At 41.4% G+C, this 19174-nt stretch overlaps 1 protein-coding gene across 10 annotated transcripts in view; it reads left to right on the forward strand.

Annotated features, from left to right (window-relative positions):
• The first annotated feature begins 1581 nt into the window (after positions 1 to 1581).
• Positions 1582 to 19174, forward strand: part of TRIM9 (tripartite motif containing 9) — a 68817-nt gene continuing 51224 nt past the window's right edge. For all 10 annotated transcript variants that reach the window (XM_087922455.1, XM_087922452.1, XM_087922454.1 and 7 more), the window contains exon 1: positions 1582 to 2571. In XM_087922455.1, coding sequence (XP_087778581.1) covers positions 1732 to 2571 — 840 coding nt within the window. In that variant the 5' untranslated portion in view covers positions 1582 to 1731. The remainder of the gene's footprint in view (positions 2572 to 19174) is intronic.

The raw sequence follows: 19174 nt of genomic DNA on the forward strand, positions 1-19174 counted from the left end.
TTGTCTTATTATTATTCCCAATGCTGCTTGGGAGCTTCTAATAAGTAACATTGTCAAATACTTTTTAGAAATCTTTGCATCATTCCTATATTACAATTCTTAGTAGTGGGTTAGAATTACATTTGCTGAAATTATGCTGCTTCCTTTAGCATAGTTTTGTTGGAAATATATGCTGGGGACAAACTGGGGTTTGTGGTGGTAATGGAACATATTATCCTGAATAGTCATACTGCTTTTGAGCTTCATGTGTGTTTCTCTGCATGTTGAGTTTATGAAGATAATTGCAGGTTGGATTCAAATTCCTTTCTAGGATAAAGGGATTGGAAGCATGGTAAAGAGAAAAGTGCATTGTTCTGAATAATGTCACATCCTTATCTTTCCCTTTGGAAAAAAAATGGAAACAATGATCAAGCAGACATGTGAACACGAAATAAAGAATGTTGTATTGAGCATATGTGCTCAATATGTTGGGGGAAAAATGGAAACAATAATCAAGCAGACATGTGAACACGAAATAAGGAATGTTGTATTGAGCATATGTGCTGTATTTAAATTCAATATTTTAGTATTCAGCACAGTACTGTTCCTTACAATCAAGAGAAAGAAAAATGAATGGATGACTGAATATAAAGGATGTACCCTTTGTTAAACTATGAGAGCCCTCTTAGACAAATGTATGGGGAGAACATGATAGAAGTTTATAACATAATAAATGGCAGAATAAATAAGACACAAGAATTATCTTTGTTTCCTTCTTTTAATCCCAGTTGGACTTCCAGAAAATAAATCAGATCATCTTTTACCCAGTGGCATAATTTGTTAGAATGTTATGATGTGTGATGGATATTCTGAAAGCTTAAAATTAGACAGTGTCAAAGAAAAGGACAAGCAGAATGAGCATCCAATAATCTCCCCAACCGGATGCTCTTCGGATACGTTAGATTAAATATATCAAAATCCGCTGCTAGCAATCTCTGGCTGGGAATTGCAAGTTTCTGACCAACCCATCCTATCAGTTCGCGAATTCTGATAAACTACTTGAGAAGAGGGATACTTCAGAATGACCTAGTGCGAAGAAAGAAAACAGAAAAGGACGTCTGTTGCCATTAAACCTCCTATTTCCGGCAGGAGGAAAGGGTAGATTAATAAAACTCGTTAGTTTAATGGAAACTTAGTTTAATGGAACGGGGCATTTGCAAGGAGTGTCTCTGTGTCGTGTGCCCAAAACTCTCTCTCTCTCTCTCTCTCTCTCACACACACACACACACACACACACACACACCCCGTCTCCCCCCCCCCATGATCACCAATTGCAAGTCCGAAAGTGTCTATCAAGCTCAGAGGCGCTCTCCGCCTTTCACAGCAGTCACCTCCGCCTGCCTCTTATTCATGCAGAGGAGCAGGCGGGGGTGCAAAGCAAGCGAAGTATCCCAAGGCAGGCGGGGGTCTAGGAGACTGGCTTCGTCCAATGGCGTCTCAGCACTCGGCGCAAACGGCCAATGATGAGCCGAGAAGGCGGAGCTCACGAAGCGGTGGGAAGGCTGCAGGAGTTCAGAGCTGGCATTGCTTATCTAGCTTGGCTCGAGGTGAGCCAAGCTGGAGACGAGCGCGGCTCGCTTGGCGGGTTCGCTGTCCGTGGTACTGAAAGCGCGCCCACCCTCCAGCCCCTGTCCTACTGGCGGCTGCTGAACCCGAGGCTCGAAGGCGTCGAGAGAAAAAAACCCCCGCCCCATGGAAGAGATGGAAGAGGAGCTCAAGTGCCCGGTATGCGGCTCCTTCTACCGGGAACCTCTAATCCTACCCTGTTCACACAACCTGTGCCAGGCATGTGCCCGAAACATCCTGGTGCAGACGCCAGAGACGGAGTCGCCTCAGAGCCGACGTGCCTCAGGGTCAGCTGGCTCCTCATCCGACTATGATTACCTGGACCTGGACAAGATGAGCCTGTACAGTGAGGCAGATAGTGGCTATGGCTCATATGGGGGCTTTGCCAGTGCACCCACTACACCGTGTCAGAAGTCACCCAATGGTGTGCGTGTCTTCCCTCCAACTGTCCCGCCAGCTGCACATCTCCCACCAGCTTCAGCCACTGCCTCATTGGCACCGGTGCCACGCAATTCCTGCCTCACCTGCCCGCAGTGCCATCGCAGCCTGATTCTGGATGAGCGGGGCCTTCGTGGTTTCCCCAAGAACCGTGTCTTAGAGGGTGTCATTGACCGTTACCAGCAAAGCAAAGCAGCTGCTCTGCGCTGCCAACTGTGCGAGAAGATACCCAAGGAGGCCACAGTCATGTGTGAACAGTGCGATGTCTTCTATTGTGACCCATGCCGGCTGCGCTGCCATCCACCACGGGGGCCCCTGGCTAAGCACCGTTTGGTCCCTCCAGCTCAGGGCCGGGTCAGCCGGAGGCTGAGTCCACGCAAGATCTCCACTTGCACTGATCATGAGCTAGAGAATCACAGCATGTACTGTGTGCAGTGCAAGATGCCTGTCTGTTACCAGTGCCTGGAGGAAGGCAAGCATTCCAGTCATGAGGTGAAGGCGCTGGGCGCCATGTGGAAACTACATAAGGTCAGTCCTGGGTTGGGGGAACTGAGTAATGAACAGAGCAAGTATGATAGAATACCCTGGCAACAGATGAAAATCCTCATTTCAGCCTTTGTGCTGGATCCCCATGGTCTTTCTCCTAAGTATTCATTGATCTCTCTTTCTTCCAGCTGTCTTTCTTTCTCTTACTTTTTCTCTGAAACAAGTTTATTCCAATCCTCCTGTCTCCGTGTACCTTTTTAAAAAAACTGGTTCTCCATAAATGTTTACTGGAGTACAATTCCCATCATACTCAGCCAGTGATGGAGCTGTAGCCCAACAATGCCTGCAAGGCATGCTGTGAAACATAGCAACAATTCTGGTCTTCCTTCCCTCAGCTCTTGATTTCTTCACCAATACTAAAATCATAATCCTTCATGGCTAGATGACTCATTCATCAATTTGTTAACCTATCTTTCTTTTCCACCTCTCTCCCCCTTGTTCCATATTTTCAGCATTTATGCAATGTGCAGTTTTTATTCTCATCAAAGAATTCCTTCCTTGCCTTTTCATCATTTTTCCCTCTCTTAATTTCCTCCATCTTATTCTTCCCGCTACCTCAAATGAGTCAGTCTCCCTATCTGTAAACAGATTTCACTTCCCAGTCTTTGCTTCTCTTTGCTGGAGTGCTAGCTGTCTATCCTGCCAACTGATGAGAATGCATCTTGATGTTGTATCCAAGAAACATCTGTGCTGGTGTGTCATATATTTTGCTCGGCCTGCCCATCTTCTTTGTTGGCTGCCATTCAAGTGTTTGCACCAAGATGCCTGCAGTAGCAGGCAACAAGATACTGGGGTGCTTGGTGGGGTGAGTGTTACACTGACAGATGAATGCAGCTGGGGAAGGAAGAGGCAAAAAAGCAGGGATGAGATTGCTGCATTTTCCCAATATCCTATGCTCATATTACTCCTAAAATTAACTGGCCTTCTGTTTCCTTTTAAATGTCCCTTTGTCCTCATTTAGGCAGTGTTATCATGGACTTCACTACAGAATCTTTGTACAGCTAGAGGTTGCCAGGCAGATTCTAATCCCTGAAACGAGAAGAACAGGGCTTCTACCATCACCTAACTCTCTTTGTGCTAATATAATGGTAATGAAGACACAGTTTATAGTGCTTCAGTGGTGGCTGGATGATGCTAGAAAACATTATAAGTCACTAATGAAAAAAATGGTCTGAATATAGAAAACGGCTCTTCCTATTTCCAAATACGCAAACAAAGTGTGTTGTTTATTCCATAAATGGAGAAGGTATTTTGGACACAATTAAAGGAAGGTTGTGTTCAAAACAGTCCCTTCACCAGTATTAATACTGTGCACTGACATAGATCCCAGGGTTTAGTCTGTCTCAAATGAATCTCTTAGTTGGCTAGCTGATGATGAAAGGTCCTTGGAGAAAGGGGCATACAACTAAAATGAAACCTGTTGGGGGAGACTTTAAAGGTAGCAGAATGTGTGAATACGATGTGGTAGAAAGAAGCTGTATAAGAAGAAGCAGAAAGAAGCTGTATAAGAATAGATTTCTTTTCTGAATGTGAATTGCTTTCTTCTGCCATGAGGAAGGTGTATTTGCCTATTTCAGTTTCTCCATTTTTAATTTTTTCATGTATTGTATGTCAAATCTGATGTGTTGAATTTAAAGATTCCTCATCTTCCAAAAGAACACTTACACAGGAAAAAAAAACTAATTTAGGTGCATTGTTCTACTGATATATGCCTATTGTCCTAGTAAATCTACTTTTTACAAATAATTTCCTTAATAGAAATTTGTACATAATTCTCACAAATATATATGGGGTTTTGTGCAAATTTCCCTTTTTATCGCGGTGAGTTGCTTGCATAATTGGGATAATTATGAATTTTGAATGATAACTAAATTTCAGATTGTGTGTTGCTTTGAAAATGTGGAATTAGACATGTTTGCATCTGATTTCTCCCTATCACTACTCTGCTACTTGGCAATGGATTTTCTTCACCCAGTGGGCTACATATTCATGACGTATTGGAAACAGGACCAATATGTGCAAAGCTGAAGTAGAGATTTTCAGGTTCATAGGGTAGCAACACATTAGCTTTTATAATATGTCATGGATAACACTACAGTACATGATATCCCAAAGTCAGTGCAGTTTTAAGCTTTAAAAACTTAAAACTGCATGAAGACTGTTGGGACACTGTATAATTCTTATGACTACACCAGGTAGAATTCTAGTTAAAGGATTCTACACCACATATTGTAATCCATATTTTATGTCATGCCCCTGGTGGACACTGACTCTGAGGGAGAGGAGGAACAGCTGACAGGGAGTGGAAGTGTGGCTCCGGAGGTTGGGGAGGAGGTTGGGGAAGGGCAGAGGCTGGCTGAGCAGACACAGGAGAACCCAGGCCCATCCCCTCTCCATCCTAAGGCACGCAGGGAGGAGAGGATAAGGGAGAGACGTGGTCTACTTGGGAGGAGAGGGCCTTGATCCTCTTCATGGGCTGCAGGTGTGACAACTGCATAAGAGTTTGGACCTGCGTTCTGGCAAACGCTGGAGACAAAGCATGTTTTATTTTGGTTTGAGGTTATCTTGGTTGGCGTCCTTCCAACAGACTGTGCCTTGTTATCTCCTTGAATTTGGTAAATACTTCTCCTCTTCCATTGTGGAAATTTCATCATTCAATTTTGTTTGGTTTTTATTTTCACCTCTATCTGCTCATTAAATTTGGACGGTATTACTTTCTTTTGAATACTATTTTTGAGTATGTTTTATCTCCAACTGAGAATTATTGAACAGAGGTGCCAAATTGGAGGCATTAAAGGACATTTATTTACATTTTGGATTTTGTTACATTTGTGTTACACTCTGGGTCATCACATTTTACTTTTTTCTCACTTCCTCCACTCTGAGCTTTTGTAAAGTGTTTTTGTTGGTTGGTTGGTTTGAAATGAGTTATCCCTCAAAACATAAGTGAGGAGAGCAAAAAGGATGTGATTTTTATCTCTCATTTAAATGTCCATTTCTCTTTTCCACATGCTTGTCACCCAGGTCTTATTTTTCACATAGGATCTGGCTACATAGTAGCCACCTCATTTCTGAGGTAACTAGGTAGAGATATTTGACTACAAAGAGAATGAATATCCTCTCACATATACCTATGGAACATATAGGCATTTTGACTACTTCTTGCTGTGCTACCCAGATACAGAGATAGGATTGATGTTTGCAGTGTTACATAGTTAGGATCTAGTGCAGAAGGTGGCTGTCCAGTAACATCTGCCCATAATAGGATAAAATAAACAACACAACAATCAACCATGGAAGCTAACCCAAATGAAAACCGAGGGGAGCTTCAATTGCATCACTGAAGTCAAGCCACCATCTTAACTTTTTTGATCACACCTTGAAGATACCATAACTTGTTTAAGTACCCCTGGGTATAGCCAAGGTTGGCTGGATGGAAACCATGGATTAACTTGCCAGACACCTGCTGAAGTATCACCTGCTGACTTTTGGTCTCCTAGTTTGGCTGCTGGTCTCATTTTTACTTTGTATGCAAAGATTGTGAAGGGCCAAGCAGAGTTTTCAAATGGTCTCATATTCTGTTTCTCAGGAACCGTTTTAGACCAGTATTTCTCAGACTCAACAACTTTAAGATGTGTGGACTTCAACTCCCAGAATTCCCTAGCCATTGATGCTGACTGGGGATTTCTGGGAGTTGAAGTCCACAGATTTTAAAGTTGTTGAGGTTGAGAAATGTTGCTTTAAATTAAGGCTGAAAGGAAAGAGTAAATAAGTGGGTAGAGATGAAGTGGGGGAGAGAAAAAACATATGAAGAAGCAGGGTCTGAGAGCATCTCACTAGGGCCCCACAAATTGCAAATTGCTAACAGAGAGGAAAAATGAACTTTTCAACTAGTTTGCTTCCAACTGGTTCTGCCCATTAAGATACAATGTAAAAAGCCCTTTGTGGCCTCTGGCCAATAATCTTTTCCTGTCAAAATAGCAACCTAAGACTGACCTTCGTAGATATATTGACATCGTTTCAGAGCTGGCTATAGTGACAGGGGCCTGTTAACATGCTTTAACCATGGGAAATTGCTTCACAGCCAGCACAGGAACAAAGCTCTGTTTGTCTTGGCAAAGGACAATGTTTACTGCTCAGGCAAGCAGAAGGAAAGAATTCCTCATAATTTATAACTGTCAATGGCTTACACAAGTAACAATAGTTTAAACTATACCTTGAGCATCAGGGCAAATTCAATAACCTTCTTTTTTATTGATGTACTAATTTTATTTCATATTTCTAAGCCACTTCAATTCCAAAGGCTTCTGGGCAGTAAACAGTTGAATAAAAACAAACACATTTTTAACAGATATCAGCTGATACCATAGACTTCTCATTCCTATTAAAAAAACATTGTGGTGCCCCAATCAATTGGACTTATAGCACAATGAAATAGGCTTTAGCCTGCTTATGAAAATGTGTGGGTTACTGTCATGCCCCTGGTGGAGACTGACTCTGAGGGAGAGGAGGAACAGACAGGGAATGGAAGTGTGGCTCCAGAGATTGTGGAAGAGGCTGGGGAAGGGCAGAGGCCGGCTGGGCAGTCAGAGGAGGACCCAGGCCCATCCCCTCTCCATCCTAGGGCATGCAGGGAGGAGAGGATAAGGGAGAGACATGGTCTACTTGGGAGGAGAGGGCCTTGATCCTCATCACTGGCTGCAGCTGTGACAACTGGATAAGAGGACGGACATGCGTACAGGCAAGTGCTGGAAACAAAGCGTGGAAATATCTCTAGTTTTTTGTTCCTCTCTGAGTTTGGCGTCCTTCCCAGGGTGTGTTCTGATATCTGTGGATGCCCTCCAGCCCTTATCTTCCCTGGTTTGTGTTGTTTTTTACTCTTTATAATTTAAACAGCATTTCCTCCTTCTTGTAACTGCTCATATGGGAGTTTTTTGTCTCCAGTCACGGATATTTAGAGCTTGGAAGGAAAGTGAAGGAATCGCCTGTTTTTTGTGACTGTGTTTATTTTGTATCCCACCCTGGGTCATCACAGTTACTATGACAAGATCTACCATTTGGTTACCCCCAGGGATGGGATTCAAATTTTTTAACAACTGATTCTGTGGGCATGGCTTACTTGGTGGGCATGGCTTGGTGGTCATGTGACTGGCTGGGCATGGCCAACTCAACATCATTCACATTGAGGCATGCATCTCCTCGCCTGGCCTCTCGTGACTGTGGGGATGGTGCAACAATTGTAAATGTGAAAAATGGTCATAATTCACTTTTTTCAGTGCCATTGTAACTTTGAATGGTCACTCCACACAAGTAAAGTACCAGTAAAGGAGGTTAAAAAAAACTTCAGAGAAGTTCCAGAGACAGGAAGTCTAGTCCTGCCAAGAATGTAATAAGGGTTAACGGAGAGGCAGTTTCTGTAAGCAACACCAGAATGCTTCCTTCCTGCCTTCCTTACAGGATTAGGCCAGTAATTTCTTCTTACAACCGGTTCTCTGAACTGCTTAGAATGTTAACAACTGGTTCTAGTAAATAGGTGTGAACTGATAGAATCCCACCCCTGGTTACCCCCATATAATCTGGAAATGGAGTATAGTTTCAACAGTCTCTCTTGTGATGACTAAACTGGGCCTACAGATTCTATTCTGACAAGGTGCTACTTGCTATATCTTGGTGCTCTGCTTTGTAAGGCTTTAAAGATAATGAGCAGAAGTTCAAATTGGGTTCAAGGTCTACTGCTAATCAGTGTTACAAGTCTAAATAGATGTTATTCTGCAATGGTGAGATTGTCTCACCAGGACCCTGGTTACTGTGGTTTGTTCCAGCTATAGTTCTGGGTTATCTACAAAGGGAGCCCAACATAAATTGCATTGCAGTAGACCAACAAGTCCATAATTAAAAGCATGGATTATGGATACCAAAGCATTCTGATCCAAGTAAAGCTATAATTGGTACACCAACCATATCTAGATGAAGCACCCCCCCACCAAATGTCTGTAACATGAAATCAAGATTAATTATTCCTTCCCATTTTTTATTTCTATAACTTGATTTTAAAGTCAGGTAATAAATATTAGTCATAAAAGAAATGAAGCTGCACTTTATCATGCAAACACACACACACACACACACACAAATATTAGTCAATAATCCAGACTGGTTTAAATAGTAATAGGTGGCAACATCTACCCCTTGGCTGATCCTAGAAAAAAATTAGTAGATTTGAAGATGGAAATCTCAAGGCTGTAGGAAAGGAGGTTCCAAAGAAAACATCCTCAAATGAAGGCAGTACAAATTATGGCACTTTCACTGTTGTTAAACAACAACCCTACATGGGTTGGAATTATGGAATTATGTCAACCTTTTGCATTAGGCCATGCTTGAATATCAAAACCACGAATACTAAAATTACTTTTACTGTAAGATTGTAATAACGGACTTTTGCCACTCAACAACAGTACTAGGGAGGATCAAATCTGAAATGATTTCTCCACCCTCATTCTAGTTTTGGCCACAGATTTATCTGACCATTACCTTGGTCAGATAAGAGAAACCTTCCTCCTCTTCTTCTTCCTCTTCTTCAGTGTTATCCTCACAGTCCATTACAAGTTGTGACACTTCATCAGTGCTGTTGACGAAAACATGGTCAGGAGTTGCTGTATGCCTCTATAGACATTTTCTTTCCCTCCTGCTCACTGGGGGGAATGCCTTCCAAGGACATTTTGGCTGAGTTTCCTTGGAACATCTGAGGACTTGGCTCCTACAGGTGCCTCTGGCTGCTAATGCCTGACTGAACATTATAAACAAACACTTTAATTAAAAACAAACAAACAAACAAAGGTCCACTGGCATTCTGGTCAATTTAAGCCAGGAACAAGAGCCAGGATCTGTCCACTGTGGCTTGCTCATTCTGTCCCAAATGACTGTTTCTGCCAATAAAGGGTTTTGGGTAGCCATACTTTCTGTTTGGGGAGATTACTTTGCCATTTTGAGTAGTCCAAGGGATAGTGGAAGATGCTGTTAATTGCAACCAGCAGTTCCATCTTTTTGCAAAACCTATTCATATGTTCTTTTAAAAATGGTTAGCAAGGTCTTGTTATTCTGTACTTAGTGGGACATGAGGATTAACCCTCTACACTGGCCTCTGATATTTGGGCAAATAGGTGTAAAGGTGGTTAAACCCTTTATGGACATGCAATAAAGCAAGAGATGGTGATGGTGGTTGCCTGCTTTGAAAACCAATATACAGCTCACTATTCTTATTTGTTGTTCTTTAGGTATCTTCTCAAAACCCACAAACGTGTCTCACATTTGGTGAAATTCTTGATGTAATTCTATCCATTTGGCATGATTATTCTGCTCTTTGCAGCCCTTAGCAACTCCCCTGTCTCACACAGACATACTGTATACTAAATTAGATACATACTATAACATGTATATGGTTGCAAGAATTGGGTATGGCTAGTCAAAAGAAAAGAAAAACTAGGGGTGACATGATAGCAGTGTTCCAATATTTGAGGGGCTGCCACAAAGAAGAGTGGGTCAACTTATTTTCCCATACCCCAGAAGGCAAGGTGAGAAACGATGGATAGAAACTGACCAAAGAGGGGAGCAACTTGGAATTAAGGAGAAACTTCCTAATGGTGAAAAAAGATCAACAGTGGAACAGTTTGCCATCAGAAGTTGTAGATGCTTCAACACTAGAGTCTTTAAGAAGAGACTGGACAGCCACTTGTCTGAAACGATGTAGGTCAGGTCTCTTGCTTGAGCAGGAGGCTGGACTAGAAGACCTCCAAGGTCCCTTCCAGCTCTGTTCTGAATGATTGAATAAAACATAACCAAGGCATCATTGTCCACATTTAACCCACACAACCACAGCTTAAAAATCATAACCACCCTTTTAAAGTGAATTAAAGGGATACTATATCTGTTTTTTTCTGAATGATCGACTGTAGGTCCATTGAGAGCCTAAGAGATACCAAGGGATTGGTGACAATACACAGCAGCTAAGATTCTAATAGGCTTCCAATCTTGCTTGGGTTTTTCTGCTGGGTGTAAGGAGCATATTTTCTAATTATTGTTACACACACTCTCTTTCTCTCACACTTATGCAAACACATGGCTGCCTTTCCTTCCAACTTGCTTTTCTAAAAGCCCACCCTCAGCCAGTCACATACCCAGTGGGACCCGAGTGAGTACAATTAGCTCATCAAGCAAAGTATAATTAAAGCTAAATGGGGAATCAGTTTGGTTGGGGGAGTGTGAGGATGCCTGGATGCCAAGCCCATTAGTATTAGGCACAACACTGTGCAAATGTTGTGGAGGTTAGTGCACAGGAATATAATCACGCCCCGCACAGACCCTTCATCCATGCTATGGCTTCACATACTGAACAGCACATATGAGGGGCACATATTTGTACGTGCGAGAGGGAAAATATTAAGGTACAATTGGGCATACCTCTCTTCTCCATGCCCCAGTACATCCAGATGTGCCTGTAAAGAGGGACGCACATTTTAACCTCCTCTGGCAACCAAGTGCCAGAAAAAAAACATGGTACACTGAAGAAAAAGCAATATGTTCCTTTTGGAACGCACCTAACTATAGTACCTCTTTCTGCATTCTGTTTTCCTTTTACATTTGAAGCTGGGAGCCTTTGGCTGAATGGCTGGTGCTTTTAACTAATCCTCCTTCTGCTCTCTTGCCCTTTCCCTTCCTCCATTCAGCTCCTCCTGCCTTCCTTTTAGCTTCTCTCCCTCCCCGGAGGCTTTTTCGCTCTGCTCCAGTAATCTCATTTCTCCCTGAAGCAACAGTGGGCATTGAAGCACAAACGGATAGCTGGCTAATTACAATCTGGGGGTGGCGGGATTTTCTTCAAGGTCATCTGAGCTCAGGAATCCCTTCGACACGAGAGGCGAAGTGGACAGTACAGGAATCTCTGACGGTTGGGAAGCGCCAAAGGGAGCAGCAGATGATTTAGTCAGATTGCCTTGGAACATTTTTCCAAGAAGAAACAACGAGGCAAACCGTTTCCTCTCTCTCTCAAAAGCTGAAACAAATAATCCATCTTTCTAAAAAATAACCTCTCAGAACGGTTGAATGAAAGATGCCTGGAATGAATGAGAAAGGGGGAGGAGGGGAGAGAATATTACTAAATTGTCCTCCTACTTAAGAGGCAGCCTGGAGGAAGAATAATGAACTTCTTGGTCTCTGCCTGGATTTTTAGGGCCATTCTTCCCATTGAAATTCTATGAATGGCCTCTTAGCCTCTGATTATAAGCCGTCCTCAACTTACCACATTTGAGCCCTAAATTTAGGTTGCTAAGTGAGAAATCTGTTAAATATCTTTCGCCCCATTTTACGACTTTTCTTGTCACGTTTATTAAGGGAACCACTGTAGCTCTGAAATTAGTAGCACGGTTCTTAAGTGAATCTGGTTTTCCTCATTGACTTTGCTTGTCAGAAGGACGCAAAAGAAGGTCACATGACTCCGGGACACTTGCAACCATCATAAGAATGAAGCAATTGCCAAGCGTCTGAATGTAAATCCTATGGCCATGGGGAGGCTGCAGTGATCATAAGTGTGAAAAACAGTCATAAGTCACTTTTTTCATTGCCGTTGTAACGCTTGACTGTCACTAAAGGAGCTGTTGTAAGTCGAGGACTATCTCTATTTGAAAAGCCTTTTGTGTGTGTGGAGAGGGGGGGTGAGTGTGCCTTCAGATAGATTTTTGGCTGCAGGTGCCTGCCTGGATTAGTCCCTGCAGTTTTCTTGGTAAGGTTTTTCAAAAGTGTTTGCCATTGCTTGCTTCCTAGGGCCGAGAGAGAATGACAGGCCCGTGATCACTGAGATGGCTTTGCACCTAAGATAGGATTAGAAGTCACATTCTCCTGGTTTCTAACCTGCTGGGTTCAAATCTGTCCATACCACGTATTTACAGAGAAGAAATGGGGATGGTTTGCAAGGTAGAAATAGATGGAGGGATGTAATGAGTGGTAAGAATATGAACTAATTTTGAGCTGTGTTTCTGTTCTTTCTCTTACATCAGGACTTTATTTGATTTGATTTACCAGTTTTATTCCTTCTGTTTACCCTGAAAGGGAAGAGCATGGTGGTATGTAATATGTTGAGACTCTAGAAAGAGTGCAGAGAAGAGCAACAAAGATGATTAGGGGACTGGAGGCTAAAACATATAAAGAATGGTTGCTGGAACTGGGTATGTCTAGTTTGATGGAAAGAAGGACTATGGGTGACATGATAGCGGTGTTCCAATATCTCAGGGGCTGCCCCCCAAAAGAGGGAGTCAAGCTATTCTCCAAAGCACCTGAGGGCAGGACAAGAAGCAATGGGTGGAAACTAATCAAGGAGAGAAGCAACTGAGAACTAAGGAGAAATGTCTTGACAGTGAGAACAATTGATCAGTGGAACAACTTGCCTCCAGAAGTTGTAAACGCTCCAACACTGGAAGTTTTTAAGAAGAGATTGAACAACCATTTGTCTGAAGTGGTGTAGGGTTTTCTGCCTAAGCAGGAGATTGGACGAGAAGACCTCCAAGGTCCCTTCCAACTCTGTTATTCTGTTTCTATTTCTGAAGGCTGCTCCAAGATGAAGCTGGAAGCCATCTTCTTATGAAGCAATTAGCAGTTCTCTAATTGAATCAATTAGCAGTTGAATGTCTATGGAGATTCTCAGTCATACAGATCATGATTGTCCCAAAGGTGTTTTTTTTAAAGAAGCAGCTGAACTTTCTGTTTGTTTGTTTTTCCTTTGAAGATGTTTCATTTCTCATCTAAGAAGCTTCTTCAAAAGCTTCTTGGATGAGAAGTGAAACGTCTTCAAAAAAAACCCTGAAAGTCCAGTTGCTCCTTGAAAAAGCACCTTTGGGGCAATTAGCAGTTGTCTACTCAACTTACAACCATTCACTCAGAGATTGTTGAAAGTTACAACAGGCCCTGAAAAATGTGACTTTTGACCAATCTTCATACTTATGACCTTAACTTTAAATACTAGAGTCCCTGGTTTGTAAGTAGTAGCTTCTGCTTCACTGGCTTATAAGGAATCTCCAGTATCAAAGCTGGAGAAGGATTTCTGCCGGAGCTGACAGAAGGCAGTGACCAGAAAATGATTTATAGTTGGTTTGTTTGAGATAAACAAATGAGAAAAATTGTGTTAATATTCCAGTCTTGCCATCCAAAACATGGATGTTATGAAAAATGATAGGGAAGTAGTAAAGACTCTGTGTAGTATTACAAATAATGGATGATGTAATCAGTTAATTAGTTAGGTGCTATCAAATCTGGTCAAAATCATATCCGCTGTATGAAAAAAATGCCTGCCATCCTATTTTTTCTCATCTCATGTCATCTCGCGTCATGTCATCTTATCTTTTAATTCATTTTACAAAACTTGCAAGCTGCTCTAATTAAAGCTGACCTGGAGTAATGCAGAATTCCCATATTTATATTTAAAATTAAAACAAAAAACAAAACACACAAACACTATAAACAATAATAATCCAACAATTAAGTGGGGAAAATATACAAAAAGGTGAGGGTATAACAATAAATAGTCCAAAATTAAAACACAATTCCTCTCTAGGAGAAGCAGCCACAAGATTCCAGGCCAATGGCTTGAGGTAATAACCATATTCAAGAGATTGGATAGTCTGAAATGGTATAGAGTTTCCTACCTAAGCAGGGGGGTGGACTAGAAGACCTCCAAGGTCCTTCCAACTCTATTATTCTATTCTATTCTAATGTGGTTTCAAAGCTATGTTCAGACATTAATTCAGTGAATGGCTTTTTTTTTCTGGAAGTTATGCAAATAGTCCCATTCCAATATTCAGAAATTGGGCATAGTAAGAACCAACTTCAGTAGCACTGGCTAGAAACAATCATGTACTCTTCCTTATACATTTTATAAAGGTTTCTTTCTGTTGCTTTGTATATGCCACTTTAAAAGGTTAGCATCCTTAGCCATAACCTGGATATATTTTGTCCTTGTAAAATCCCAGGTGGCATCTTAAATTATACCTATAAACAAATATGCATATAGTATACTCATTGGCATCATTAGTTCTATTGCTTGTCAAAATGATGCTCTAGTTTCAGGAGGCTTTAATTTTCACTTGCATGGATGTTTTGATTTTAATTTAATTAATTAAGTTTAATTTGGGGTTTTACCACGGACCTTTTATTGTATTGGTATTGCTGTTTAACCCACAAGAGTGATAAAAAAATTAAATAAATTATAAGTATTTCTCTGACATCTTAAATTTTAAAGTGTTTTTCTTAAACATTATTCTATTTAAACAGGCCAATCAAGGTGCTTTTTATAAAAAAATAAATAAATCCGGGCTTCTGTAATGCTAAGTTTTATGCTTTTTATTAAATCTTGGAATTGCAAGCTTCAGTTGCCAGAGCTTAGATGCAATTGTATCAATGATTTCTAAATTTTATAAACAAGATAAACAGGACACACAATTAATTGGTTAAATTTATTATTTATTATCCACCTTTATTATTTTTATAAATAAGCCAAGGTAGTGAGAACATACTTAATATTTATTCCATCTCCTATTTTCCCCACAACAACAACTCTGTAAAGGTAGTTGGGCTGAGAAACAGTGACTGGCCCAAAGTCACCCAGCCAGCTTTCATGCCTAAAGCAGGATTAGAACTCACAATCTCCTGCTTTCTAGCCTGGTGCCTTAACTACTAAGTCATACTGGCTCCTTGAACCTATTCAGTCAGAAATCTTGTGATGCTAGTTCTGAGGCAGCTTTGGCTGAGTCTTCACAGTAGACCAGAATCACTTGAAGAAGCTTCCAGGGAAATCCAAGAACTGAGAATAAGGAATATCTGTGAGAAAAAGTTAGGAAGCCATAATCCAAAAAGTTTCATCAATAGCAGTGATTTTAAAAATAGCTATTCACTCACACCCTAGTCATTGTGTGGCTTGATCACAGATAGTCCTCAACTGACCATTGGAGGCTACAATGGCACTGAAAAAAGTGATTTCGACCATTTCCCCCATTTATGATCATTTCAGCATCCCCATGGTCATGTGATCAAAATTTGGACACTTGGCAACTGTCATGTACTTGTGACAATTGCAGTGTTCCCCCCACCCCCCACCCCATTTGGGACCTTCTGGCCCACAGAGTCAACAGGGAAGCCATATTCACTTAACAGCTGTGTTACTGACTTAACAACTGCAGTGATTCACTTAACAACTATAGCAAGAAAGCAAAGGTGGTATTCAGCAGGTTCTGATTAGTTCTGGAGAACCGGTAGTGGACATTTTGAGTAGTTCGGGGGAACCAGCAAATACCACCTCTGACTGGCCCTGCCCCCATCTCTTCTCTGCCTCCCAAGTCCCAACTAATCGGCTGGGTCTTCTTTTGTTGCCCTGCACAGGAGAACGGAGCTGTAAAGCAGGTTAGTGGAGTGGAGAGGGAATGGGGATTTTGCAGTATCTTCCCCCTGCTACGCCCACCAAGCCACACCCACAGAACTGGTAGTAAATAAATTTGATTCCCACCACTGCAAGAAAGGTCATATAATGGAGCAAAACACACATAACAAATGTCTCACTCAGCAACAGAAAATTTGGGCTCAATTGTGGTCGTACGTCAAACACTATCCGTACTACAGTACACTATATAGGAGGGTGCCCAGAAGCCTCCACTGATCCATAATGGGGCAATGATGGGCATACTTCAATATGTCCAGGTAAACACCTCTAGCTTCATGACTTGCCCTGGTTGCCAGTTTGCTTCCAGATATGATTCAAGATGCTGTTTGTTGCCATAAAGCCCTACATGGCATAGAGGGTGATTTCTCGAGGGACCACCTACCTCCCAAGTTTTCTGTCTCAACCCAGCCAGGTTGATGCACTCTGAGTTCCTTCAACTCAACAACCTACTGGAATTCTGGAAGTGCACCATCTCTGCTGCAACGCCTCTTTCTGGAATGAGGCTCCAGCTGAGATCCATCTGCCTGCACCCCCCGCTTCTTTACCTAGGCCTTTAGCTAGGATGGAAGTACCCCTTTCAAGGAGTGGATGTGTTCTGATACTACATGGGTTTCTCTCTCTCCCTGTATTGTAATTTTTATACTGTATCGACTACTTTACTTAGAGTCATTGGGCATTGGGCAGAGTACACATTTGATCAATCAATCAATCAATCAATCAGTTTTAGAGAAACAAGGTTGAAGCCATGGGATACTTTTTCTTCCTGTCCTACATAATGGACATCTTGGGCCTCTCTTTTCAGTGGCCGTCTTTTTCTACTTGCCCTTTTATGGTGACCAGATTTGTGTTTTTAACTGACAGTGTAAGAACTAACTCTCATTCTTTGCTGTGTTGCTGAAGAAGAGGTTGTATCAGAGCAAGCGGATCACAAGCAGCTTTCTCTCCAAAGGCTACTTTCTACACAATATAGAAGAGTCAAATGGAAAAATGAGAGGAAATGATAACTCCCTAACCTAACCCTAAACCTTAACGGCTAGTTTGAACTGAGCCCATTTCACCTGCAGGGATTGAATATGTCTAGTCCAGTGGAAAGAAGGACTAGGGAAGACATGATAACATTACTCCAATATTTAAGAGGCTATCACGATGCTGAGGGGAATAAATTATTTTCCAAGGCACCAGAAGGCAAGACAAGAAACAATGGGTGGAAACTAATCAGGTAGAAAAGCAACCTATAACTAAGGAGAAATTTCCTAATGATGAAAACAAGTAACCAGAGAAATGGCTTGCGTTCAGAAGTTGTGAATGCTCCACCACTGGAGGTTTTGAAAAAAAGATTGGTCAGCCATTTGTCTGAAATGGTATAGGGTCTCCTGCTTGAGCAGGGGTTTGGACTACATGACCTCAAATGTCCCTTCCAACTCTGTTATTCTATTCTATTCTATGCTATTCTATTCTATTCTATTCTATTCTTAGTGATGACACTGTAAGGTACTTAGAAGATAGTGTACATAATCTATGTCTGACCACTTAGAAGTAAGTATTATTAAATGAAATAGACATGGCTCCCAAACAAACACATATAGAATTGCAGCTCCACTTCTAAACATTGCGAGAGAATGACTTTACGTTTCCAAGAATTCCCCCTCTTCTGAAATCAAAGAGAATATGTATCCAATCACCCACATCCATTATGCCTTAGTTTATGAGTCACCATAGGTCTAATTCCTACACTTCTTGGAATTGCTTAGTCCTTAGAAATCTTCCTTATAACCCTGCCAGAGGTGTTTTTTTTTTTTTTACATTTCCTTGTGAGGGAGTTAAATGGAGCAAGGCTGATGAATGGTGTCTTTATAATTAAAAAAAACCAGCCACTGGCAAGCTTGTTCTTAATGATGACATTGCTATAAATTGTCCAGAAAAGAAGTAGCAAAGCATTGCATTGAACGTTACTGCCCCGCTAAGCTCAGGGTCATTTTCTTGTCTATTAATTTTCTGCTTCATCCATTTGCCTTCTCATCTCAAAACTCTTTTTTTTTTCTGAGCAGGTAGGAAGGGGATAATGGAATGGAAGGAAGAAAGAACAGGGTTTCAACCTCGTAACATTTCCAGTCATTGCGCACAAGATGATCTTTCCAATTCCAACGACCGTTCCTGACTCATTTTTTTTCTGTTTGCACAAATTTAAAAAGGGAATGAAATAGAAAGAATGAAAACCACCCTCCAAAGATGAGGATAAATTTTACAATGTGAAGTAAAATTCTTAGAACCGATTTTCTTAAAATGTGGTGTGTCTGAAATATCAGTGGATGTTTCAAAAATCAGGTTGGAGAAATACCACACACTTTTCCACTGACCTTCCCATTGGGCCCAAACTTGAGATTGATCATGCCTAATTTCAAAAACCCTCTGAAAGTCAAAGGATATCTTAACAATGGCTTTCCCCATGCCCACTATCAGCATGGTCTCTATGAGTAGACTTACTACCCTCTGGAAAGGAAAAGTCTTTTCACCCCTAGATTGTGTGATTCCAAGCTGAACATATCAACATTGCCAATCTCTCATCTTCGCCCCTAATTCTGAATTTTTTTTTCTCCTTGCCTTTGTTTCTCATTGTTAAAAGAATTAACATGCTACCTCTGGCTGTAACAAGCCAGAGAGAGGAAAACTTTTCTAACTTGGGTTATTCCAAGACTATTGGAAGACCTAAAGAAGAAGAAAATGTATATATTTTACTGCATATAAAATCCCTGCTCTTTTTGTCCACCAAGGCAGACTCATTTACTTGCCAAGAACTGCTTGGTCATTTGGCACTCAATTTTGATGCCCAGGTTTAAATCTTAATGCCCCAGACATTTAAGTAGCATTTTATAGGTTAAAATATTAAGACTCTGTGACCAACATCACCTTTCTCTCTTACAATTACTGTTTCCAAAATGTGATTACTCAATTTAGGGTCACTGATGAACTCAAAGCTTGGTTGTTTTCTTCCAGTTGTTTCATTTCCCAACTAGATGGTAACATGATCAGGGATTGAGCTGGGCTACAGATGTTCTCTTCTATTGATGATTACTCATCGTGTGCATGTCCGTTCTAAGATGGCTATTCGTT

Source organism: Pseudonaja textilis, chromosome 1 (assembly GCF_049901715.1).
Source record: "Pseudonaja textilis isolate UNSWEBS1 chromosome 1, rPseTex1.2, whole genome shotgun sequence".
In the NCBI taxonomy this organism is placed as follows: domain Eukaryota; kingdom Metazoa; phylum Chordata; class Lepidosauria; order Squamata; family Elapidae; genus Pseudonaja; species Pseudonaja textilis.